The sequence below is a fragment of the Centruroides sculpturatus genome, unplaced genomic scaffold (genome assembly GCF_000671375.1).
Source record: "Centruroides sculpturatus isolate CEXI.00-Female unplaced genomic scaffold, Cexi_2.0 scaffold179, whole genome shotgun sequence".
Lineage (NCBI taxonomy): Eukaryota > Metazoa > Arthropoda > Arachnida > Scorpiones > Buthidae > Centruroides > Centruroides sculpturatus.
In genome coordinates, this window is record NW_019384425.1 from 621,026 (window position 1) to 647,756 (window position 26,731).

Here is a 26,731-nt window from a genome sequence, read left to right on the forward strand (position 1 = left end):
TATATTTTTTAAAACGTTTAATTTACTATCGAGATTTGTTTACAATGTAAATGCTATATAGAATTAAGAGTGATTGTGCGATCTCGAACTTCGAAGTAATCGGCGGCCGACGAGATCGTAACAGACGTTGTCCTGATCGATGTCGCTGCTTGATGATTTGTCGGAGTCGCTCGAATCTGAGTATGCGCCCAGACCCGGCAGAATTCCGATACTCCGTAAACTGGACGTGATTGTGTACTGTTCGGTTGGTTTGGTATTGTATCCGTTATTTGGTTTGGAAGCTACCGATTCCTCTGCGTTTTCTTCGTTTCTGGTATTAAACGAACTCTCCGTGGCGTCTTCTACCGTAGAACTATCGGCATCTTTTGTGCTACTTGTAGTTTGCTCTGGAGTAACATCTTTTTCATCTTTTTGCTCTAAAAATTAAAAAAAAACAATGCTTAGTCATTCTCTAAATTTAAAACCTGAACATTATATTAAAGATTCAGTTATCAGTTAACAAAATGGATAGACAGATATTAAACACAGATAACGCTGAGTTATCCACATAAAATTAATCAGTTTGTGTAACCCACACTTTTTGTTTTGCTTAAATGTACTATTTCAAAGAACTTCTTTAGAAAATGTGAAATATTCTTTGTGCGCTGCAGACACATTGGTTGTTTCAGGAAAAATTGCAAAGGTGTAAACACACAATTTGCCTTTTAATTTATTCCTGTATTTCCTGCAGTCTTTGAGACCACTCTGCTGTAGATTCACGTTGTCTAGTTATGAACAATAATAGCTCTAGAACATTTTCTTCCTTTTTGTGCTCTCGCAGCTCTTGGCATTATTTATCAATCAATCTCAAAAATATTCACTTGAGATAAATCCAATAACTATTTCAAGTATTTTGTACAATTACCTGCAGAAATTAATGCGTAACGATTCGAAAACCCACCATAAGTACACGTACTGCCGTCTAGCATGATGATGTCACTTTTTTAATTCCTCAAAGATTTTGCTAATTATAATTTAATGTCAGTTCTTCAAATATAATAGTAAACTTCAATAATAGACTTTTCTTATAGACAGAAAGTATTAATTCGTGTGTTGCCATCTAGTGAAGAGAGAGAGAAATAAAACTGCAATGGATTTTTGTCTAATTAACAAAAACTCTGTAGGTTTGATTAGTGGTAAACATTCCGGGGATCATAAAGATGCTACAGTTAAAATTTGGTAACGATTGGTTCAGTAGTTTTCACAGTTAGTGGTCACAAATGAAAAATATGTTGTCTCTCTATATAATAGTATAGATTGTCTCTAAGTCACTAAACGACTGATTCTTAAACCTATGCTAAATGCGGTAATGTTAATATTGTTCTATGCATTTGGAGCTAGAACTATTTGAAATGACTAACAAGTAAGACAAAGCCTTTCTCACTTTGTACTCATTATTTAAACAGCTAGAAACAAACGTTTTTGGCTTTCTTCAGGTACACTGTGGTCTGATAGAACATTGGTTGACAGATATTCAAATGATGTACTCAGTATTTAAAGGGCTAGAAACAAAGTGAGAATGGTTTTGTCTTAGTCATTCGTTAATATTGTCGTTAATGGTTTATGAAGATCTGAAGGGACCAGTGAAAAAATACATTAAATCGGAAGACGTAAGAATCTCTAAACTGGTACCAACACCAAAAGATACTCTTATTGCAGATGATATTCTCAAATTTTGTCTCTGTATAGAATAATTTTAGTGCAAGATCTGTTTACACAACTGGCACGACTTTATGCACTTTGCTGCAGAGGTAGAGTCGTGACATAAATCTGCTATCTCGGGTCATAACTCTAGGCCCATCGCATCAAAATCACAGAAAAAAATAAAGAAACTGTCTTTTGGCATTATAAAGAGTTTAAATAGACAAAAATCAATAGTAATATACTGTTGAGAGAAATGAACAAAATTTGTACAAGTAAACTTTTTATAATGCCAAAAGAAGTTAAATTTTTAAAATGTTTAACTCTAGATCAATAGGGATAACAACAAGCTGTATGACTTAATCAAAGCTTGAGTTTTGGTCAGTTAAGTTTCATTAACCAGATTTTTCCTATTATAATAACAACGATTAAACTAATTAACATGATCTGGAATTAAAGGGTTTGTGGCATCATAATTACCAACCTTCAGATCAAATTTATGAGTTTAATCAGGTTCTTTTTTTTTCACCAAAATTTTAATTTACTATTCTTATTTAACAAAATTTCATGTTTGTGGATAGGTCCGAGCACAGAACAACATCCACACGAAGAATGGAATGAATAAGGAAGTATTTCGTACCTGTTTCGTCTGTCTTTAATTTTTTTGCTTGAGAAGCATTCTCGGTGCTGAAAATAAAGGATTAATTATTAAATTTTTAATAATAAATCTTTTAGAAAATCCAGTATAACAACATATAAAATGAACATTTTCTCGTTGTGAAATATGGGTCGAACCTTACTAATCTGTCAAGCTTGGTGCCAGAGTGGCAGATTTTCCAGACCGGCAAAGCTTCAGCAGAGTATCCGCACGAACAATTTCACTGCACGTGCACAGTCTAGATAAACAAGTGTCTAAATTGTGTAGTTGTGCGTAATTTAGATGCTCGAGCACAAATCAGAGGCAGCCAATTGGCAACAGAAAAACATTAAACGATTCGATGTGATTTTCTATAAAATGGCTTGGTGGGCAAACATGGTAACTTGAAATTAATAGTAGTTCATGATTTTCTTGAGATTTTTTGACAAAAGAGATGGAAAGTATAAAGATAAAATTGATTTATTAATCATTTTTCATATTTTCTTTATATTTTTTAAATAAGGAACAGGTATGTCACCAAGATGGTCGTGTCGTCATCGTCCATCTTTGATTTATTCTCCTTTTTTCTGTCAGATGGCATACAAACGATTCTTAGTAGATATTGGCAGTGCAATTTACGTGGAGATCTGATCATATGCCAGCCCAATACAGTGAAATTGCTCACGTGAATACCCATCTTCAGGGGAAAAATAATAATATGATAATATTTACACCTGTATAATCACTATCAATTGGCAACAACCACAATAGACAAACTGGGGCAGATGTAAACAATACAGGGCCCCATATTATTTCTAATTTGCATATAATTATCAGATTTACGGATAATTTGAGGCAACGTGGGATATTTTCCTAACCACAAGGAAAAGTCAATAATTTTGGCTACTGCAACATTCGGAACACCAAGATAATTTTTACAGATTTAGCAACACTGCATGGCCGGCTAAACGGCAATCGTGCAAGTTAATGAGCATCGGATTTGAATCACGGTCCCAAAATTTTGTCCTAAACTGTCAGAGGTAAATTCTAAGCAAACAATAATTCAAAATTCAGTTAATTATACATGTTTTACAATCTAATTTCAGAAATTCTAACGAAAAATATGCATTAACAAGTAAAGCCAGGTTTACACTGTAATGCAAATCACTGCAAAAGAACAAAATGAAGACTGATCAAAGCAAAATGTTATTTGCATAGTACACAAGATAAATTGAGTTAGAACACGATTGGTTGAATGAATCAAAGTTTGTCAAAAGTCAAGTAGACATAAAGGACGCCCCTGTAAATTTTATAAAATACATAATTTAAATAACGTGAAGGTATTGGGTAAAAATTAAAATACAATCAAGCATTATAAAAATATAAAGTATATATTTGCACGAAATTTTGAATAAAAACATTTTATTTTATAGTACAAAAAACAATACTGGCGTGCAAAATGAAGAGAATACAGAGACAAACAACTTGCAAAAACAAAAATACAGTCAAATCTCGACTCTTCTAAACAAAGGAACCCTGGCAAAGTGCCGACAAATACTAACACAATCTTTCCTGTAAACATTAAATAGAAACTCTTCTGTATCTGCAAATTACTCTCTTTTACTTAATCTACTTAATCACTTAATGCTGCCCAATTTAAGAAAACTAGTTGTTCAAAATTGGGGCTGAGGCAGAGAGCAACTGCCTCGGGTACCAAATTGAAAAGGGATACTAAAAAGGCATCGTAATAAAAGTGCATTGGTGTTGTTCTTAGGCTCATCCCGGTTACTAGAATTATTCAGAACGGTTCTGGTCCAAACAATGTGGTCTACGATTCGTCATCTAATAAAGTTGGTGGTACGAATTTAGTGGATTTCTGTTAACTCTACTGCTTCAGATCCACACTTCTGCTAGAAATAGCTTTGTGAATTACTTCATTTGTTCTGCTAAGTGTCAGTTAAGAAAACTCATCAACCTTCCATACTTAGAAGAATAAACGAGAGGAAATAATTCGCAAAACAGTTTACTGTGTGGCCGAAGTGCGTATCTGCAGCAGTGCTTCGGCACTCATGTCACTAGAGGATGAATATTGCGGCATCACTAGATGCTATTATTTTCAACTCTGTGCTATTCCCGGATCATTAAATTTTGCTAAAACACCTTCATAATCTAATATTCTTATATTGTAGATATAGATACATAATGCATACACAATAAAATCTTAATTAAACGACGATTAATTAGTTTAATTAAAAATGCCATACTGTCCTGATTTCTAATTTTATTTTTTAATCGTCTACTCGGACACTGCTCATTAGTAGGACGTTATACTAGTGTTTTATATTTGAATATAAATAAATAAGATATTGTGTATAATAATTACCCAACATTAAAATCATTTAAATAAAACTTACAGTAAGAACGTATCCTAATACCTAGTACAAGTCGGTTATATTTCCAAGATTAACAATTACCAATTTACACGAATTCATTTTTCTGTATAAAGCAGAATTACAATAAATTAATGAATTTTTTAAGAAAGATTACAATGTCAACCAATAGATTTTAACTTACATCATAATTCCATTTGCCATTACCTTACATCGTCGTCATCAATGCGAGTTCATCAATCATTTATACCGTTTGCTGTTTGTAAACGTCAGGTATGGTGTCCCGTGATTGGTGGATCATTTTCCCTAAATTATTATTTATTCTATTTTTTTCTTTCTTTATATCTTTATATGTTCATATAACTGCCTTTTATAATTATTAGATTCTTTCTTTTTAATTTTTATAGTATTTATATCAATTTTGTGCGCGTGATTATTACAATGTTCTGCAACGGCAGAATTTGCATAATTCCCTTTGATTCCCTTCTTTTATTCTAATACCCAATTTCCTTTCTGGATCGCAATCACAATTAAATGAATAAACTATTTCTTTTTCCTCCATTAAATTAATTTTTTTGTCAGACCTGCGATATAAAGAACGTTAAATAAATTATTTTTTCCAGTATTAAATAAACTTTTCTTTTTAATATTATCTATATACATTTTGAAGATATTAAATTTCATAGCTTGTGGAACGTTAGATTTATAATTAAGTACCCTTGGTATTTGCATAGGGTTTATAAATTTTTGGTATTCTAAATTATTATCAGTTCTATTGATGGTTATATCTAAATAATTTATACTATTATTTAATTATTTTTCCATTTCAAATTGTATGGTAGTTTCTATTAACTTAGCCTGTTTTAAAATTAAATCTTCACTAGTCTTTCTACACAATATCTTATTATACATAATATCTTATTTATTTCTTTAATTATTTTTAGTGGGTATTTAGTGCTGATGAGGGGAATATTGGCCTGAAGCACGTATATGTGTATGTGTACAGAAAAAGTTACTACTACAGGCAAATTTTAATAAAAATTTTGTTTTTTCTGAACTAACTGTCATTATTGTAACAAATATAAAACACCAGTATAACGTACTACTAATGAGCAACATCCGAGTAGACGATTAAAAAATAAAAAAAGTTAGTTTAGTTTGGCTTATTTCGTTATATGTATATAGGGTCTTAAAAAAGAATTCTACCATTTTAAATTATTGTAATTATAATAATCTCGGATAATAATTAACATAAAGTATATTAAAATGTTGGAAAACCATTGAAGTTTTACACTTGCCCGTTGCAATTTCTCAATGCAGGCATCTTGCATCGCAAGGCACGTATCGGACCAAAACTCAAATTCTTCCTACACTTGCTACGGCATATCCGTCGTCGCTCTTTCCACTGTGGCCGCAACTCTACGGCTCTTGCAGATTACTAGTGTTACATGAGCGATTCCAACTTTGAAAACTGCATAACACAAGAGTGCCTTCTCTGTTGTGGAGCCACCATTTTCACTTACAGCATTTCCTAGACATAAAGACGGATAGAGGACAAGATGTCCGAATGTAGACAGGAGAAGAAACTCGGATGGTTACTCTCGATTGGTATATGTCACATACTTTTCATATAATTAACACAATTACAGTAATTTAAAATGGTAGCATTCTTTTTGGAAGACCTATATATAGGAAGCAAACATTTCTTTCTCAGACTTTAACATTATAACCGATGAAATTAGGAGTTATCCATTAATTACATATACAGTTTAAGAGAAGAACGGGAATTAATGGATGGCCCTTATGATTATTTGTTTATACATATATATATATATATAATTTAATTTAATATATAAAAATACCCTTTTCTTTTTATGGCTTTTGAAAGATCTGTTTGTCTTTTTGAAGATCCAGAACTGCTCTGGCCGCTGACTAACTTCTTGATCTCTTTTAACTTTGTACTTTCGGCTTCATCTGATAAACTGGCGACAGCTTTGTATGCACAGTTTAGGAATAAGTCAAATATAATGTTTTTTAACATTTTACTTTATAATTATTTATTTATTGGCTTTGTTTAATAACAAGTACATATTAATTAAATAATAATAAATTGTATTATTTTAATTTTAAAATGATTTTATTTAAAATTTTATTGTTTTTAAACGAATATTTTCCTATCGTTCTATGGGAATGGTGGATTATTTTACTTATTGGACATAGTCTTGTGTCTTTTGTATGAAGAATAATAAACAAATTTATGTGATGAGGATGAGGATGGGAAGAATCTAAAGTTTGTTTATTTAGAAATAGAGAGTAGAAGAAAATTGACCAAAGACAAAATGGAGAGATTTCTAAAATGGTATTTTTTAGAAATACCATTATAAAACTCATATATTTTTATTTAAAATATACAAGAACTGCAATAAGGCTCTAGAAGAGCCACTTGCAGCTCACGAGCTGCAGTTTGGCACAGTGGCTATATGCCATATAAAGCATTCACATAAGTGAGAAATATGTTCAAAAGATTTGTCAATTCCATCAATATTTTGAAATTTGCACACAAAAAAAAAACACTGAAAAAGTCTCGGGAGTCAGAAAATATTTAATGTATTAACATTTTTGGGATAATTCACCTCATCTTCACATCATAAACAAAAGTCAACACAAAACATTTTAAAGTACAAACTCATGCAACAGTCTCAGGCTAAATAACTACCATATACCATTGTTTCTCTGGCAGATTAATTTCTTTGATTAATGGACAACTAAATTTGTTTTGGCTGCATTCGCCAGCCATCTTCAGGTTTATCGAACATCAACCGAATGGAAATCTTTTCAGCAGAATTTTATGCAAAGTGCTTCATTATAATATTTGAATTTGATACTGGATGTTAGATTCGTGAACAACTCTACAAGAAATTCTACTCAGTGCTGTTCATTAAACATGACGACAATCAACAAAGGCAGCTGTAAACATTTGTCATTAATTAATCAGAGAAATTAAACTCCACAGTAATAAAGGTGCGTGATAGTTATACTGAAATTCCAGTTGTGTGCTTAAGTTGATTTAAACAGACCAAACTCAAATACAGAAATTACAGTAGAGCAGTGGTTCCCAATTAGTTTTTCCTGCGTACCACTTCAAGAAAGAGCAAAAACTCGCATACCCCTTACAGCAGAAATTCATATTAATCCATATTATTATTATAAATTTGAAGGTAATTCTGTTTGTCACCTTTTCAAGTCTAAACCACTGAACAGGTTTTAATAAAATTTGGCACAGAGATAGCTTACATGTTGGAGATGGACATAGGCTACATTTTACTGCGAGAAAATATCTTACTCCCATGAGAAAATTTGATATAATGCAAGCGAAGCTGTGGGTAGACAGCTAGTGACAAATAGAATAAGTTTTTTTACATTTATTACCTTTAAGATACAATTCTAATAATAATGAAAATAACATAAGGTTATTTAATTTTAATGCAACAAATGTGCACAATTTTCTTTGCACAACTTTGTAAAATCTGATTGCTTTTTGGTCAGCTTCTGTCTCAATTCATCTTTAAGTTGAAGTCGGTGACAATGTTTAGTTTTCATGTTTGTCATGGCCGAAAATCTGCTCTTGCAGAGGTATGTTGTGCAAAATGGTAGTAAATATTTTATTGTCACTTCGCTGACACGATAATAATGTTAATTGTACAATTTTTGTTTCTTGCGTAAGAATTTCATTTAGGTATTGTCACAAATGCATTTTTTTAAAATGAAATTTCGAGAATATTTTTAGTTATAAATAAACGAATTTGTGCATTCGACATCATGTTGTAAATTGCCGAATTTTTGATGGTCCACCTATTATTTTTTTGATTACTTCATCTCATGCATTTAAATTTTAAATCGACCAATTTTAGATTGCTGCACGTACCCCTTCATGCAATGGTTCCCAATTAGTGGTATCCATACCCCCAGGGGGTATGCATACCACTAATTGGGAACCATTGCAGTAGAGCATCGATTATCTGAATATTGATCAACTGAAACATCGGTTAACCAAAAGTGATCCAGTTGGCAAATTCAAATTTCTGTTAGTGCTGTGGCACTGCAGTATTTGGCTATGTCTTGAGCTACAATATTATTTTTGTTGATGCACATGCTTTTAGCTGGCAGCACTAGCGTGACCATATTGTATTGTTAAAAATTATATCTTTATTTTGCACAAAATAAATATATTGAAAAATATGAAAACAAAAAAATTATATTTTGGAAGTTAATCTAGTATCAAAAACGTTCCGATTCAGCACAACACACATCGAGAGAGTACTTAAGGACGCACAAGTATTTGAACAAGGCTTTTTTCCCCATCGTAAATGGTGTGTTTTGCTGAGAATATAGCATAAGCAGCTGACATCTCCAGATAAACCCAAGAAAAAGAAAGAGTTTTGCTTGTTTTATGTGGTGTTTTTCTGAGGAGTGTGTTGTCAGGACATGTGTTGTGCTGAATTGGAATGTTTTTGATACTAGATTAACTTCCGAAATATAATTTTTTGTTTTTATATTTTTCAATACATTTATTTTGTTTGTGCATAATAAAGAAATAAATTTTAACAATACAATAGCCACGATTATTTTTTTAAAATTTTCATTGGGCTTAACATTGACAAAAATTCAACACAAAGCGGAGAAAAATTTCAATGTGGGATAGATTAATATATTTTTTCATACATGATCAGTTATCCAAACAACCCCAGTCCCAAATTGTTTTGGATAATCGATGCTCTACTGTACCTTATAAAATAATTAATTGTATTACATTTTAAAAAATTTACCTGTCTTCTAAATATGGTAGATATTATGCAAGCGCACACACGTACACACAAAGACATTCAGTTTAAAGGGAATATTATAACATTACCTGTGTTATTATTTAATTGTGCAAAGATATTGCGATGCAATTTTGTAATTCAATGAAAGAATTGTCAAATTATGTTGCTGCTTACTGCTTTTTATAATGCAATATAGTTTTATTTAAGTTTGATAGCTGTATGTTTATATGTTATCATCATCACTTTGATTATTACTATATGTTACCCAAAATTAACAGAAAAACAAATTACTTAATACTATATAGAAACTAAAATTCAAATACTTTTATTAAGAGAAACATTTTTCAAATTCAACATTCCAGTATCAAGATCCACCATGAATAAAAGTTAAACATAAGAGCTGCTTAATACTAGTTTTGCGAGAGCAAGACGCTAGCAAATACACACTAGCACACGCGATGACGTCAAAGGCCCTACCCCTTTCTTCACGCCTGTGCGGTTATCCCTTTGCTAGCACAATGATAAGAGCATACACTCATTGTCGAACTGTCAATAGCAAGCATATGCTTGTATCACTGCGCTAGCAAAGGGATAACCGTGCAGGTATGAAGAAAGGGGTGGGGCCTTTGACGTTATCAGGTGTGCTAGTGCACATTTGCTAGCGTTTTGCTATCACAAAACTGTAGTTTGCAGCAGATCTAAGCATTTTAATGGCTTTCAAGTGAAATAAATTGCACCAGCTGAATAAATATTTTCCGATCCATTATAGATCTTATGCAGCAACGTACAATTCCAAAAATATTTATTCTAATTAGAAGTATTTTAATCCTGGCTTCTAAAGTGATAAGCAATTTATATTCTAATTAATTTAAACAACAGTGAAATCATTCATGTCAGTAATTAATGACTTATAGAAAATTTATCAGATAGAACAAAGTTTCTCTTGTAATTGTGGCTTTTATATTTTCTATGTGACAATACTATTGTGAGAATCTAGGGCCGATAGTATTTGCTTAAATAGATAAAATTTAAAATTTGACAAACAGGAACCATTTTTGTTTGTAATCGTGCATCACAAAAGAACTTTCTTTCAATTTAAAAGGAAGTTCTCGAGGAGAAATGTTGATTTTGATATCAACTCCACAAGGAAGTTCCTTGTTGCTTTTCTCATCAGATGACTTGAATTGCCACAAATCACTGGAGAAGTGGAATCCTATAAATAGGAAAAAAACAAATGCCCAATGGCTGGAATTTGGAAAACAGAACTCTCAAGAAAGTTTGTGTTTGAAAGTGTTCCTGCCAAATGTAGGAAGACATAGCCAGCCTCGCCAGATACAAAAGAAAATAAGGAACCAAAATGAGGTATTATACTTAACTCAAATGTGTAAACTCTCTCTCTCAAGATAGATTTAATGGATAGAATTTAGAGGTTTCTCACTCGAGTAAATTGTAAAAATGGAAATTTTGTTCATGTTTATCTCATTATATTTGTTCTTGTAGTTATATCATTTTTTATATAGTTTTATATCTAAATAAATAATGTTATTATTGTTCTACTTTTTGAATGCCTAACTCCATCATCATTACCATGTCTATCATCAATTTTGTGTGCAAGGTATAAGTAAAACCTTCCTAAGTTCCGGTCATTCGTAAAGACAATTTCGAATGACTGGAACTTTAGGATGTGCATTGAACTTATCCTAACCGGTGTCAGGACCCTGATGAGAAAGGAAGACTTTGACGATCTTTCCTAAAATTCAATTACTTTATTATCCTGATAGTGAGCAAGGGAATAACCCAGAACACTCCCAACCTCACACTATTTCTTATTTTGAATAACTTATGACTGAAACGTCACAATTCAAACGCCTCTTTGATACCGAACAACACTTTTTTGGATGGATGTTAAAAGATTAATTACAATAAATTGTATAAAGGATATTCGATATTCCTGAATTTCTTTCATATCTTCTTTTAAACGTTTTGATTCAATCTCCATTTTTGTTTTATCTACTAATTCGAGAAATGCCACTTCATCATCATCGAGTCCTCTTATCAGATTCTCTATTAAAAATAAAAAAATTAATTATTTAATATTTGATTAATAAAACAGAAAGATAAGAAATGTGAAAAACATAAATGAGCATATCTTATTCAAAACGTTTACATAAATTTTCAATTTATAACTGAGGGTGATAATTTATTCTTCATATTCTACTTCTCATCGCCAACACTTGTACTATTAAATNGTACCAGGAGAACCTACGATATGAATTTTAAAATTATGGTTGCAAACAAGGCAGAAAGAACGAACAACTCGAGAGCTTTGCGTTAAATTCGGGGTTGCATTATATTCGGGCTAATATGGTAATTAATTTTGTAGAATTAAAAGCTCTCAATTTATATTAAAGAACTGTGGAGAATTGTTTAATTTTCTACTAAAAAATGAACTTACTTAAACGATGTGCTTCTTCGTATTCTGCTTGTTTCTTGTCTTTCTGTTCTTGCAAGCGTTCGTATAAAGATTTAGGATCATATTCTTCTTCGGGACATACTGATGACAATATTTAAAATTTAATATTTGATTAATAAAACAGAAAGATAAGAAATGTGAAAAACATAAATGAGCATATCTTATTCAAAACGTTTACATAAATTTTCAATTTATAACTGAGGGTGATAATTTATTCTTCATATTCTACTTCTCATCGCCAACACTTGTACTATTAAGTCGGGACAAGAATTATAACGGCAGAGATGGCATTCTAGAGCCTTAAAAAGCCAACAAGAGAATTATCAAATGTTTTGAAATTAAAGATAATGATGTACTATGTGTGACTGGTCCTACTCTGTGATTGTGAGACGTGAAATGAAGGCAATAGAGTGTAATTTGACATTCGAGTTGTGGTAGTAGTCAATATCTAGTAACAGAAATGTGTAAGAACAAAAGGAAGTTTGGTGCTGACATCATATGGAACTTAGCAGAATAACTACTTCTCACATTGTGGAGAGTGGACATACTGGGAAAATGATGGAGAAGACTGCACAAGGAGTAGATAGCTGGCCCAAAAGAGTGGGCCAATTGTAAGAAGTATACCAATCTGAAGCAGATGGCGTATAGGAGAGAGGTGTGTAACTCTATGAAGGAAAACCTCCAACTCAGACAGCAGACGATGATGAACGTGAAAAGAGAGCTTCTTACATAGTAACAAGAGATTAATAATAAGGTATATAAAATTTAAATCGAAATAAATGACAATTTGAAATTGGCTAATTAAATTAGTTGTCATCAAAGTTCCAATCCAATAATTACTTAAATTTGAATATTAAGTAATATAAACACAAATAATGTTTAAAATGTACATGAGCAAAAGGCAGGCAACATTCATTGGTTTAGATCAGGAGAATGAAACTTGTAGACTTTTGTGGCTTCTAGGGTGGCCCAATAAAATATAAAATGATAAATTTGACAGCTAAATTAAACTTAGCAGTTACAAAAATGTTTTCCAGTTGGTTTTCCAATAAACATATCTAAGTACAGTTTATATAAACAGGATCTTCCAAAATAAATTCGTCCATTTTAAATTATCATAATTATGTTCATTATTATTCAAGAAGTATGAAATGTACACCAACAGATAGAGTAACTGTCTAACTTTTGTCTCCCATCTACATTTGAATGCTTTGTCATCTAATACCTCTAGAAAGAACTGTAAATGAAAATGGTGGCTTGGCATCAAAGGTATTTTATGTTCTGCAGTTTGCAAAGTTGGAATCACTCATCATCGTGTAATGTGAATAATCTGCAGGAGCCACAGAATTGTGGCTGCTATGAGAGGAGGGACAATCAATATGCCTTAGAGAGCATAGGAAGAGTTTGAGTGTCAGTCAGATGCATGCAGTGTAACATGAGGTGCTTGCATTGAGAAATTGCAATGGGCAAATGTGAAACTTAGACAGTTTTACAATATTTTAATGTATGTTATAACATTCTTGGATAATAATTAACATAACTACAGTAATTTAAAATGATAGTATTCATTTCAAAAGATCCTGTATTTTGATATACCGCATTAGCTCGAATATAACGCGATATTTTTCGACCATTTATTTTCCGTTAAAAAATTGACTCGCACTAAATTCGGGATTTAAGTAATGGAATGTAATATAAACAAGGACATTTTCGTACAGAGGTTGAAACGCAACTGAGCATCCGACCAATTCCTAGCTTGACCAACCACTTCAAAACAACCACATGATCTAGTTAGTAGGCCTGCGCTTTTGTTTGCATAGCACTACTATAGTAAGGCTATGTCTCTGCTTGTTAACGTCTCACGCAACTGTTTTGTTTCATTTGTTTTTTTGCTCTAGTGACTAGCAACGGTTACTTTATTTTTTTTCTTTATTGCCCATAAAAAATGAGTGTGAGTAATAAAGGTAGTGTTGAGAAAAAAGGTTCATCAAAGAGTCAAATAAATAAAAGTACCAGGAGAACCTACGATATGAATTTTAAAATTATGGTTGCAAACAAGGCAGAAAGAACGAACAACTCGAGAGCTTTGCGTTAAATTCGGGGTTGCATTATATTCGGGCTAATATGGTAATTAATTTTGTAGAATTAAAAGCTCTCAATTTATATTAAAGAACTGTGGAGAATTGTTTAATTTTCTACTAAAAAATGAACTTACTTAAACGATGTGCTTCTTCGTATTCTGCTTGTTTCTTGTCTTTCTGTTCTTGCAAGCGTTCGTATAAAGATTTAGGATCATATTCTTCTTCGGGACATACTGATGACAATATTTAAAATTTAATATTTGATATTGAATTGAATTAAATAAATTTAAAAAATAAATTAGTTCTTCTACTATTTTAAAGTAAGTCAATATAATTTCGTAAACAGTATAAAAAATGTATAATCACCACCACTTGAAGTGAAATAGTTTTGTAATATATGGGAGCATTACAATTGCCTAAATCAGGAAATTACCATTTTACTGACCACTATCAAAGGCATGCTAGTTAAACTGTTTTGGACAGTTGTACGTGGCAATCTGCCGAGGAGATGCCCTTCTGGAATGACTTTCTACGGCCCTTATTTAGGTGTTTCTAATATGAAGAAAACCCAAAAATCTCCAAGTGGCCAGCCCATTGATGACGTGCAAACCCACGACCGACTATTACTGTTCAGTAGTTTTATCCACTAGGCTAATGGTCGGTGTATGATTAATGTGAAGGAGCATCTAAATCATATAATGAATTTTTAATAGTTAAAGGAGGTCGTATTCTAAATGTCAGTTTACTTCACAGACAAGAGATTTCTCAGTTTAAAAAGTCATTTTAGGTGACCGGGGGTGAAAATTCTGACAGACAACTCTGCTGTCGATTTTCCTAATTATGGAAATTAAATTATATACAATTAAAAATTTATTCATAAGTTATTAAAATCTCACATAAAGGTTGATCGGGCCTTCGCACTTTCTCCCATTCTTCCTGACGCCTCTTTCTTCTTTCTTCGAGTTCTGTTTCGGAAACAAACGATTTAAATTTGGATGTACCGCTGTTGTCGGAAGTCATAATTCAGAGTTTGAAATACTGTTTCAAAACTAGAAAAAAAATACAAATTAAAAACAGAATTTAGGTAAATATATTTAAAAAATTCAATTGTATATTACAAATTTTTGAATGTAAAATGAAGTACAGAAAAAATATATTAGAATAATTTATTGAAAAATAATACAGTCAATGAGATGGATTTATAGTAGAGTTCAGTCCAACTTCTTAAGAAATTGCACTGAAATCTTAACTCTAGACTCAATTTTTCTTATGAAACTGGACTGAAGAGAAGCAAAAAATGCTCAAAATATACATCCCTACACAAAAGAATACCTCTTGTAAGTGTGGCTTCAGAAAAAAGCCACTATGTGAGTTTCATTGAATACATTAACAATTATTCCAATTCTAACTGGACAACTTATTAGTACATGAAATCTCAAAAATTAGTCCAGAAATTGTCAAAATTATCACCTTTCTAACATTTTCAACCTACTCCGAAGGACTTTGCCAGGAAACCAGAACAATGGAATGTTTGTTGAATCTTCAAACAGGAAAATTTACCTTTGAACCAAATATGAATAAATAGGCTGTCGTGGCACATTTTGCAATGCATTGTATATTCAGTGAAATTGACTACACAAGTAACAAGGAGTGAGTAAAAAAAAAACTTTAATATGGTGGTGTTTGTGGATTATACCCATGCTACAACATTAAACTACACCCTGTCATGCCACATGCTGTTGAACTGCTTATAAACGACACAGCTGAATTTGAATAAGAGTATTCTACACTTTAATTAATTAAATCACTTATTTTTAATAAATGATTTGTTTTGATAATAATCCGCTGCTACCTGGTTGATAAGCAAATTAGTCTCATTTCAGCACGAATAGGAGGTACTGTCAAGAAGAATGATTTGTTCACTGTTTTAAATTTGTCTATGATTGAAGATGATATTGTTTGTATTCTGCATGATACATTCTCAACGTTTTTTTCAGAAAAGCATAATAAAACGTAGTAGTGTCAAGAGCGTAAAAAATCAAGACAGAGACGTTATAAATCAATCCGTAAGTTTAATTTTGGTGCATGGACTAATAAATAGATGCATAGTTTTGTTATTTCCCTTAGATTTAGATTTTGTTGGGTTGGGAAATTAATGTCATCTATATTTTGCCTATAAAATTTAAATACCAGTTGTTATTCTAAGTGAAAAAGAGTGTGTCGTATTCCTTTAAATTGTAATATTTCGGCAAAACCATTTTGGTTAATTTCGTATAAACTTTGAACTTTTGAACAGTACTTTTTTTTTTGACTGATGCAAAACAATGCTATACTACACTGAAGTGTGACGTGCAGGAGATTTAACCAACGAGTACCATTAATATTAATCAGTATGAATGTTTTGTTTCAATCAATTTTTAATTATGCATGCTGCCTATCCACTTCACAACAGTAAGTATCTAGTTAGTTAAACATAAATTAAATTGTCATTCTTTCCTCTATTTTATATCACGAATAAGCCTGTTGAAATTTCTTGATGCCAAAATGGATGGAAGAGCCGCACACGATAAAATAAAGGCCCCCACTTTCATTAAAATTCTGTCAAGAAATATACATGAGTTATTAGTTTGTTAGTATGTTTTTATATTGATTTGGTGGTATAAAAAATACATAAATTATATTTGTAAATTAACCTTTTCTTTATTTCTAGCTACTAAACAACAAAATATACGAACATTTTCAGGCAATTTATATGCCTGTGTTGGGTCTATTATTCATATTCCATTTGGAATGTCCTTTCTATATGGTTCCATAATTTATAGATATATTGAATGTTTCTAGTTGAGTTTCTTTATATATTAATATATATACATACATTCATACATACATAAATTTTTCAATAATAATCAGTAATAGTAAAGACAATAAGCAAGTATTTATTGTGACATCATCACAATGATGGCTGCAATTTTTAATCATATTTTTAATAAATTTTAAAATTTAAAATATATGCTCTCCACCTCAAATTAGTAGTGGTTTGCCCCTGTACATCATACCTTTCTGTTAGCAATAGAGTTGTACCGGTTGTCTAACTCATTTCGGGAAAACTTTTTAAATTGAAATAGCGTGACTTCTGGTTGAAACCAGAAGTTCGTATATAGTTAATTGGGGTCTCCTGCCCTTAATCTCTCTATATATGGTCTCAGCTTTCATCTATCTAATTCCATTCGAGTTAAGGAATGATGGACGAACAACAGTGGGAATTTGTAGGTCTACAATTTTTTCAAATTGCAGCCCAATAACTGAGTGTTTGGCTATTGTCTTTACTAGCACCTGTTAATTGAATAATCAAATTTCATTCTGTTTGCATAATATGTTTATTAAACTCTTTGAAACTATTTTGTCTTTCTTACAATCAATGTATCCATCTCAACAGTATCCATTCAAATTTATGACCCTTATCAACACAAACATTTTCTAACAAATTGAGAGTTCAGAATTCAATAAATCAGGGGTGCACAACCTGCGGCCCGCGGGCCACATACGGCCCCCTATCAATGTTTATGCGGCCTGCGGACGGTACAGGCCAAATCCCTTCTTTCGAAGTTTCTAAGTGTAGAACTTTTTCCCTTTCACAAAGTCATTAGCACCCAACTGTTTTATGACTTTCCCTGAGGTGAGAAATGGGGGATTGTTCTATAAATAAGTCTATTTTTAGCTAACACTTTCTGCTTTAGATATCGAATATTTTAAAATGATGTTAGAACGTCATTTCCGATGTTATCGGGAAGTTTCTATTTTGGCGGAAAATCTTCAATTTTATGCTTCGGAAAACTTGCCTATTCGTCTAAATAGCGTCAAATAACAAAAATAAGTGAAAATAGCGCTGAAAAACCATGAAAATAACGATTTTTTAGCATTTGTTTACATTCTAGATTCTGATTGGTATAGTCGAATTTGAATCAATCTTTTCTGAAAAGACGCTTATTCGTCAACCTAATGTCATTCAAACTAGAAAAAAACTAACCAGAGTTCAAAAAGGAATGTACAAAAAGCTATAAAACCAATAATTTACAACAATATCTCTCCATAGACAAAGAATAGAAAAAAAATTTTTCACATCAAATTTATTATTATTAAGTTGGACCAAGAAAATTAATACTGTAGTTGGAATAGAGTCATTACGACTAAAAGGAAGCCATTTGCATTAAAATATTTTGGATTTAATAATTATTACAAACCGCGTCAAGCCATAAACTTGTCAACAAAGAGGGTTGTAAAATGATTCCGTGTAGCTAGAAAGCTGCGGTTTTTTTTGTTTGAAAGAAAACAGATATATTTAGGTTATTTAAGTAGTAAATTAATTGGAACTTTTTATTTACTTTTATTTTTACATTCTTTTTTTCGTAAATTTAAAATTAAATTATTATTTTTAATTTTTATTTTATTTGAAATTTAACAGTCGTAAACTGTGATATATTTAGGACAGAAAAAAAAAAAAAATTGATTCTAGCGCCAATTTGAAACGAGATATCGCAATTTTAATAATTATATTTAAAATATTCAGATTTTCCACTGCACTGTGTTAATCACTTTTGATTCATTTCTGAACACGGGGGTAAAACTGACGGGCCATAAATATAATTTAGGTAAGAATGGTAACCACATTTATGATGGATTAGTGTCCTGCACCTGGCATGTTGACGATCTGACTCACAAATTCTGAGAAATGGTGGAGACGCCCGGACAGGGGTCGAACGAATTAAGACCTGCCTGGCCACGTGTGCGTAATAGTCTTCTGTCCCTGCCTCTTTAGTCTTTGGTCAGAGTGGATACAGAACAAAGCACGTGGTAGTCTAGCTTGCCTTATCTCAAACATGATTTGTTGCGGGCCTCAGAATTTTCGGCACAATGAGACATTGTTTTGCAGAGTGAACAGTATGGCGCCGGGCATTAAACGCAAGGTCAATCGCGAGAATCATCAGTTTCAAGAAGTGGAAGTGTGGACTAACAAGTACTGTTTTGTGCAACAGAACAACAGCATTATTTGCCTTTTGTGCAATGGAACAATAGCAGTGCCAAAAGAATTCAACCTGAAGCGACATCATGAAAGCCAACACAAGGATTTCCTTCTGCAAGGTACGGAACGCAAACGGAAAATCGAATCGTTACGACGATCACTAATCAGCCAACAAAATGTGTTCAAGAAACAATCTGGAGAATTGGATGCGGCTGTTGAAGCCAGCCTAGAAATATCTGCTTTAATAGCCAAGAATGGGAAACCTTTCACAGATGGCGATATGATAAAAAAGTGTCTTATCATCGCAAGTGAGATGTGTCCTGAGAAGACAGTGTTTTCAAACAATCAGTCTTAACCACATGACGATACAACAAAGAATCTCGCAAATTGCATCAGACATCGCATTAATCACTTGGAGGTCCGGCCCCCAGTCAATAAACTTAATCCTAATTTGGCCCTTCTTCAAAAAAAGGTTGTGCATCCCTGAATAAATAAATATGTTTAATAAACAAACTGGAAATCTTTTTAGATTTTTCCAAAAAAAAAAGGGCAAAAGTGAAAATTTTACTAAAAGAAAGATTGTTGGCACAGAGTTTTACACTTTGTCCCAGCCATCCCAGTGTAAAACAGTACTGCCCCTTTCCAAATGGCATACATGGTCGGCCCAATAGTAAATGGCTTGCTACGCAAGCTTTAACAGTTATTTCAATTAAAATGGCAGATGAGATTTTTTAAAAATTGAAGAAACTGAGTTGTCCTCAGTTCCATCATGTCCAATCACCAGGAATAAAACAGTCTCTGTTTGTAGAGATGACCTTTTATTAGAGGTTACAAGTCTGCAAAATTATGTAAATCAGTTAAAATGTTCACTGATGTTTTATTAATATTCTTTGTTCATTTAACTTTGATGTTCCATCCAAAGAAGGCTTGTGGAAGTATGTCAAAAACATTTTTGGTTAATTAAATATATTGCTGGAATTATACAAGGTGTACTGCTAATTTTGCTTGCTAATCTCTGCAAAGGAAAATTTTCTCCTTTCCAATGATTAGCAACTTTTAGCAAAAAATATTATCATGCAAATGGGAACTGCTTTTATTATTCATTTAATAAACTATACATTTTAATACAAACTGATACACTCCCTCAACCTGCAATTCAATCTGCCATTGAGAGCATAACTCATTCACACATTTCTTATACAGCAGTATTGCACAAATAGCCTATGATATGCATTCTTCAAGATCATTAATATTGTAAGGTTTTGTTGCTTATATATACTTGTTTCAAACTTTCAGATAGCCTGAATTTGGGAGAAGGGTCACATGTAGATCATCAGTTCATTTGACTGTTTTACTCATAGGGGCATAATATATAGCAAATGCTTCCCAATAAACTTATACCCAATGCTCACAATTAGTTTTTCCTTGAGAGATTTGGAAATATTCTTAGAAAAGCTTTTCTATGAACCTCTCTGTACATTGTAAATTGTAAAAGCCTTACTGTCCTTTTTAATTCTAATATTATATATATATTTTTTTTTAATTGTCTACTTGGACTTTATTTATTAATAGGACATAAACTGGTGTTTAAAGAATGACACAGCAATGAGAGTTAGTTCAGGAAAGAACAAAATTTCATTATTATATCACCTGTAGTAATAGTTTCTGTACACATATTACAAGTGTTTCGGGCTAGCATCCCCCTCATCAGCAGTACTACTACCACAAACTAAAAAGTAACAATAATAAAACAAGATAAGTTATTGTATAAGTTAAAATTTTTTTACATAACCATAAAAATAATTTTAAAAAACTTACTGTAAATACATATTCCAAACCCAAGTATAAATGTATTTTTCTCTTTGTATAATTAATTAATGATTTAAACATTTCACTGTATAAATAAATTAAAATATAATAAATAAAGGTTGTAAATTATTAAAAACTAAAACATTACATATGAAAACCAAAAGGACTCACATCAAGGTTCAAATTTTCACAATTCAACAGTATTATGGTNAATTTTCCTAAATTCTTCATCTGTTATCAGATTTCGGTTTTTCATATCTTCTAATTCCTTACTTAAGTTATTTAGCATACTTTTTCTTGGGTCCTTTTCCAATAATTTATATCCACCTCCTTATATTAATTCTGTTATAATATCATTTTTCTTTTCAGACTATAATTATCGTTTGTTTTGTTTTATCACCTTGGAGTAATTCCAATTTATTTTCTATTAAAAATTTTTTAACGTTATTTAAATGTCTTTTATAATTTTGTACTTTATCTATCGTTTTTCTTTTTAGTTTTTGATTTTTTATGATATGTGTACAGAAACTATTACTACAGGTGATATAATAAAGAAATTTTGTTCTTTCCTGAACTAACTCTTATTGCTGTGTCAATCTTTAAACACCAGTATTTCAGAAACTATTACTACAGGTGATATAATAAAGAAATTTTGTTCTTTCCTGAACTAACTCTTATTGCTGTGTCAATCTTTAAACACCAGTTTATGTCCTATTAATAAATAAACTCTCTGTACATTGTTCTCCATATCTGGAAACCATTAAATGCAATGTTCCTTCTTACCTGTTTTAATGGAGAAAAGTGAAAGGTTGTCAGTGACCTAAACCCTTGCCTAAGACTACCATTTGGTGAAGATCTGGCTTTTGGTGCCCCCTGCCTCCCACTTGCTTCTTTTCACCCCCTGGAGCAGTAGCACCCACTTTGAGAACCACTATACTAAACTGTCTGAACCAAATCTACACAGAATGTGACAAGAATTCAAGCTCCTCTCAAGGTCAATGTTTCTTCCATTATTTACTAAATTATTTAATTTAATCAAAATTCTAATTATCAATATTAATGCGAGATGGTGTCCTAACGAACTACTTTTATGCTAAGTTATATTGTTTAGTTAACTAATTAGTTGCCTCATTATAGTCCGACGAATCCCGCAGTTCTCATAGCAGTACCCGAACTGTAGTCTCATGCAAATCTAGCCCGCAAAACATATTATTCAGCTTGCAAACACATTTGATACATCACTTATAAATGATAGAAATCAGACTATGAAATAAATTAATAATTTACTATATTCAAACAATCCAATCTAACTAACCACTTCCGAATAAAAATTGGATCGGACAGAGGGAATATGGCAATAAATACGAGAGCAATCTGCCAAGGAGAGACAACTCCCAAAAGACTTTTATGCAAAACAGGTCCATATTTAGTTGTTAGGCACAAGAAGAAAACCCAGAAAAATACATGTAACCAGCCTGCCTATCGAGTGCGAACAAAGTATAATGTTGACTTTTTACAATAACTTTAACACTTGCTGCATTATTAAATATTTGCTTTCTGAGAGTTCCAAGAAAAAGGAAAAAAATTACATAGAATTCCAATTAAATTATCATCATCGTGTTATTTGTTTCAACGAAATACCTCCCTTGAAGACAAACATGTATAAAAATATTTTCTATTTTGGATTATTGTACAGTTTTCTTTCTTTAATGAGTTAAAATAGACTGTAAATATGAATCAACTAGCTGCAAGAACCTGCTTCGCTGGGTTTTTATTTGTGGGCAAAAAGTAACGATAGGGAAGATTAAGATAATTACATTATAGCCAATCTTACCCGTTTTCACAGAATGCAAGAATTAGGTCCCCCGTTTCCAGACTAATTAGAGAATTTTTACATGTGTCTAAAAATATGTTCGATTTCCCGCCTGTAAAAACGCAAAAAACTGCCTGTAAATCTTGCATGCTGCTTTATATTAACACTTCCATTGTTACACATCTTTGAAATCAACCACTTTCAATCCCATATCTCCCACACCCTTATAGCTATCAAGACGCAACCACCATAGTGCACAAATTTGGAACTACTACCACATACAAACACCATTCATGTGCAATGTGTAGTTTTGGCTAAAAAGTGAAATATAGGGACACACAGGTCCATTTATATATTATATATATATATATATATATATATATATTATATAGATAGATTATCAATAAACTGCTTAATCTATATATATAAAAATAAATGTATGTGTGTGTGTGTGTGTGTGTGTGTTTCATGCATTACCACACCGTTTATCCGATTGCCGTGAAACTTTGGGAAGTTGTTTAATATACTCCGGCGAAGGTTTGTGGCATAGTACGATTGCCATAAAACTTTGGAAAGTTTTTTTAATTTTTTAATACACTCCCGCGAAGTACATTTATCCTACGATAGATGGCGCGCGTTTACACGAGCATTCGAGCACAGTGTGTTCGATCGATTTCAAATTGTGAAGACCATTTCCCCCCTTCAAAAAATATCTCTATATATGCATTTGTGAACTGTTATTTACGATATTTGTAATAATTTTTGTTTAATCACTTTATTTCAAATTTTTTTTTTGCTAATTACGTATTCGCTCGAACTTTGTTAAAACTTTAACTGTATCCCGAACAACAACCGAAGTTGTAGAAGGAAATTCGCCTATTTTACCGATCTAGGGATCCCCGGATCCCCCTTTTCCAAATTTTAATATCGACTCAAAATAATTTAAAAAGACAAATTACAATAAATGGTTTATTATCCAACTATCAGAAATTTCACAACATGCCATGTAAGAGAGGAAGGAGCAATTAAATAATTAAAATTGTAAAGGATTAAAATATATATATAAAAATGGGGAATATCGCACTTCTAACAATCTCTGTGAGTATGTGGGCTAAATTTGGAGAATCCGTGCTTCTCGCATGTACAACTGTACGTGGCCTGCTCACGCGTCGGAAAACCTTCCGATTTATTCGTGTACGCACCAGACGGAAAAACAAAAATATCGTATATCCACAAGCACTGCAATAAATAAATAGAATTGAAACGACACTTTGAAATGTTTTTCCGACGAAAATGAAGAATAATAATAAGTTTCAATAAAAATGATAAAATGTAAATTTAATTTTATCATAACGAGTTTGCTTGAATTTCATTTCTTCTGAGATCGCAGCAATGTGCGACGAGTAAGCTAGTAATATATAAATTTCTTCAAATAGAATGTCGGTAATCTTGCAGTTTACGTCGGTCAGCACTGTAAATTTTTGAATCATTATTAATAATAGATACATAATATAGAAACACCTAATATACCTATAACTGTCTTTAAATATTGATATAAGAATATTCTTTTAACTCATAAGAAATAAACCAATTCAAAGAGTAATTTTGGATCTATATTACAAATATTTATATAGTTTTATTGATATATTTCTGTATTTTGCGGTCAATGTCGACTGACGTAAACTGCACGATTACCTACGAAATAAATAAAAATATACGACTTTCAAATAAAACATCACCATGACATTTAAAGATAAAATATCTTAAAATAATAGTCAATAAATAAAATTATCATCTCCCATCTTCGTTTGAGACAAGGTAAACTTACTACAACGTCTCGAGGATGAAATTCTATTAAAATCTACGCAATATCTCGAGAAAAATAATAAAATGCAGATTGAATGAAATGGATTAGTTATTCGTCTTCGGCATGGACTGCCATCGTGGTGATGGGTGGCGCCACCTGCCGAAATTTTATGGGAAATTATTTTTATTTCTAAAAACTCGCGAATCGTTAATTGTTAGAGTTAAATAATTAATTTATGTATATTAATTTTTTAATATTAAATTAATGTATTAAAATCATATAAATATAATTTGAGTGTTATGCCTTCCGTGTAATCAATAACGTGACGTAATGTTAATTAAAGGTGATTTTTTAACTCTTTCCGCCCTGTGTGCACTAATAAAACCCTTTTTAGCCAGCCCATTACGGGTTAGTCCAAACCCACAATGGAACAGGAACGGGCCTTTTCGACCCGTCTGGATTTAAATTTATTTATTTGCAAATTAACCTTGCGGCATCGAGCGGTACTTCTTTCACGCCCATCATAGGTTTGGTATTCCTTAATGGGACGACCAAGCAGGAGTCCGGGCCCGATATACTCATATCAAATGAAATCCGTTAAATTTTCTTCTGTAAATGCGACATTTAATGTGTTCAAATCGAAAACAAAATTTGGTCGGGTCGTCGTTTCCCATCTTTCGCCAAGCTGCCCGACCCCATTGAGGGTCAGATCCATTGCCACTTTAAGCACTTTTGAGGCCCACGGTTCAATTTCCTTACAGGCATTGTAGATACCGACATAGAACAAAACTATTAGTAATGTGTAGAGAGAGAGAGATGAGGTAGATGAGGCCCAAAAGAAGGCGAAGCCTTATCTCATTATGACCACCTCGCCTATGACCTTGACTAAATGCAATCCTGTTCAAATTCATCTGTAACGGAACGGCAATTTTTCAAATCTGCTTAAAAAAATAGCTTTGCAAAAGTTCATTTTAATATTTTCTGAATACAAGGCCATGTTCTAAAATCTGAATAATTTATATAATAATAAGTATTTATCAATTTTTCTTTTATTTGATTACAAAATCCTAAAAAATACACTATTTAACGTCGGTTTACTTTATTGATTAGCGAGGTAAACCCAATATCGATCGATATAATCAATTAATCATTAGTAAATATCCTAACAAAAATGGTGGACGATAGAAATCCTATATTTACAACAACTTCAGTGGCATCCACATCCTCTGATACATGCTTCCAATGTCTAGTTTGCTTGTTTCGTCCCGTTATCCAACTGTTATGCCTCTTTGGACTTTCTGATGACTTGCAGATGTCCTGCCATCACTCGTTTGCATTTCTTCACCGTTTATACAGTGTGATTATGATGATTACTTGCTGGTTTTCTCTCTTTTTATGTTTCTCATTATTTACTTTCTTTTATTCGGATTTTATTTCTTTCTTTCAACAATTTATCAAGGTTCCTATCAACGCAACTCACTTGTTTCTATGCATCTCCTTCCTCCTTCGTTCCACATTCATTGCCACACTTTTCAACTCTTCTTCTCGTCGTCGGTTTCTCACCTCCATCCGAAAATATTGGAAAGAAATGGATGATACTTTGCACGTTTCTTTGGATTTTATTTATTCCATCCAATATCAGTTACTATACGTGTGCTTTCCTTTCGCGATATCGTCTTGCATGACCATTTGCATAATTTTTGTCGACCATCATTTCGAATTTGGAAATTATGATACAAAAAACAGGCTTTCCGTTATGTATTTTACTTACACTTCTCTATTAATTCCATGTTTCTTTCTTGTTGGTATAGTTACTTCGGTTCTCATTTATTTCCTTCTTTTTTCCTTGACTGTAATAAAGGGGTTCTCTGAAGTAAATTCTACTATAGCGGAAATGAGCGAAGGGCCCGTTACCATGTCTATGCTATATTCCATACACAGTCGCCATCAGCAATTGTGCGACATAATATTAGAAGCTGATTCGTGTTTCGGGGGTTTCATCTTTATTAATTTCGCCACCGTTATCCCAGATATTTGTGCGTGCATCTACGATTTCATTTTGTTGGAAAGTGATAGGCACGATACAATAATTATTGTATGGTGGATGTGTCTGGTATCGGCTAACTTCTTGCTTATGGCTGTTTCGTCTGCTTTCTTATCAAATTCGGTAAATAAAATACAATTTTTTCTCTTCGTAT

At 32.2% G+C, this 26,731-nt stretch overlaps 2 protein-coding genes across 3 annotated transcripts in view; one reads left to right on the forward strand and one right to left on the reverse strand.

The window, feature by feature from the left end:
- LOC111619545 (protein FAM192A-like) lies at window positions 1-24,685 on the reverse strand. Its single transcript, XM_023361289.1, has 7 exons — window positions 24,555-24,685; window positions 14,981-15,133; window positions 14,219-14,317; window positions 11,473-11,594; window positions 6,570-6,703; window positions 2,321-2,367; window positions 1-416 (listed from the first exon to the last, which is right to left on the reverse strand). The coding sequence occupies exons 2-7, from the start codon at window positions 15,102-15,104 to the stop codon at window positions 64-66; spliced, it is 879 nt and encodes a 292-aa protein (XP_023217057.1). The 5' UTR covers window positions 15,105-15,133; window positions 24,555-24,685; the 3' UTR covers window positions 1-63.
- The window catches only part of LOC111619543, a 21,146-nt gene continuing 4,562 nt past the window's right edge, over window positions 10,148-26,731 (forward strand). The window contains exon 1 of one of the 2 annotated variants that reach the window (XM_023361287.1): window positions 10,148-10,892. In XM_023361287.1, coding sequence (XP_023217055.1) covers window positions 10,650-10,892 — 243 coding nt within the window. In that variant the 5' untranslated portion in view covers window positions 10,148-10,649. Of the gene's footprint in view, window positions 10,893-24,912; window positions 26,701-26,731 lie in introns of those variants that run through there. The other variant, XM_023361286.1, reaches the window with a different exon arrangement.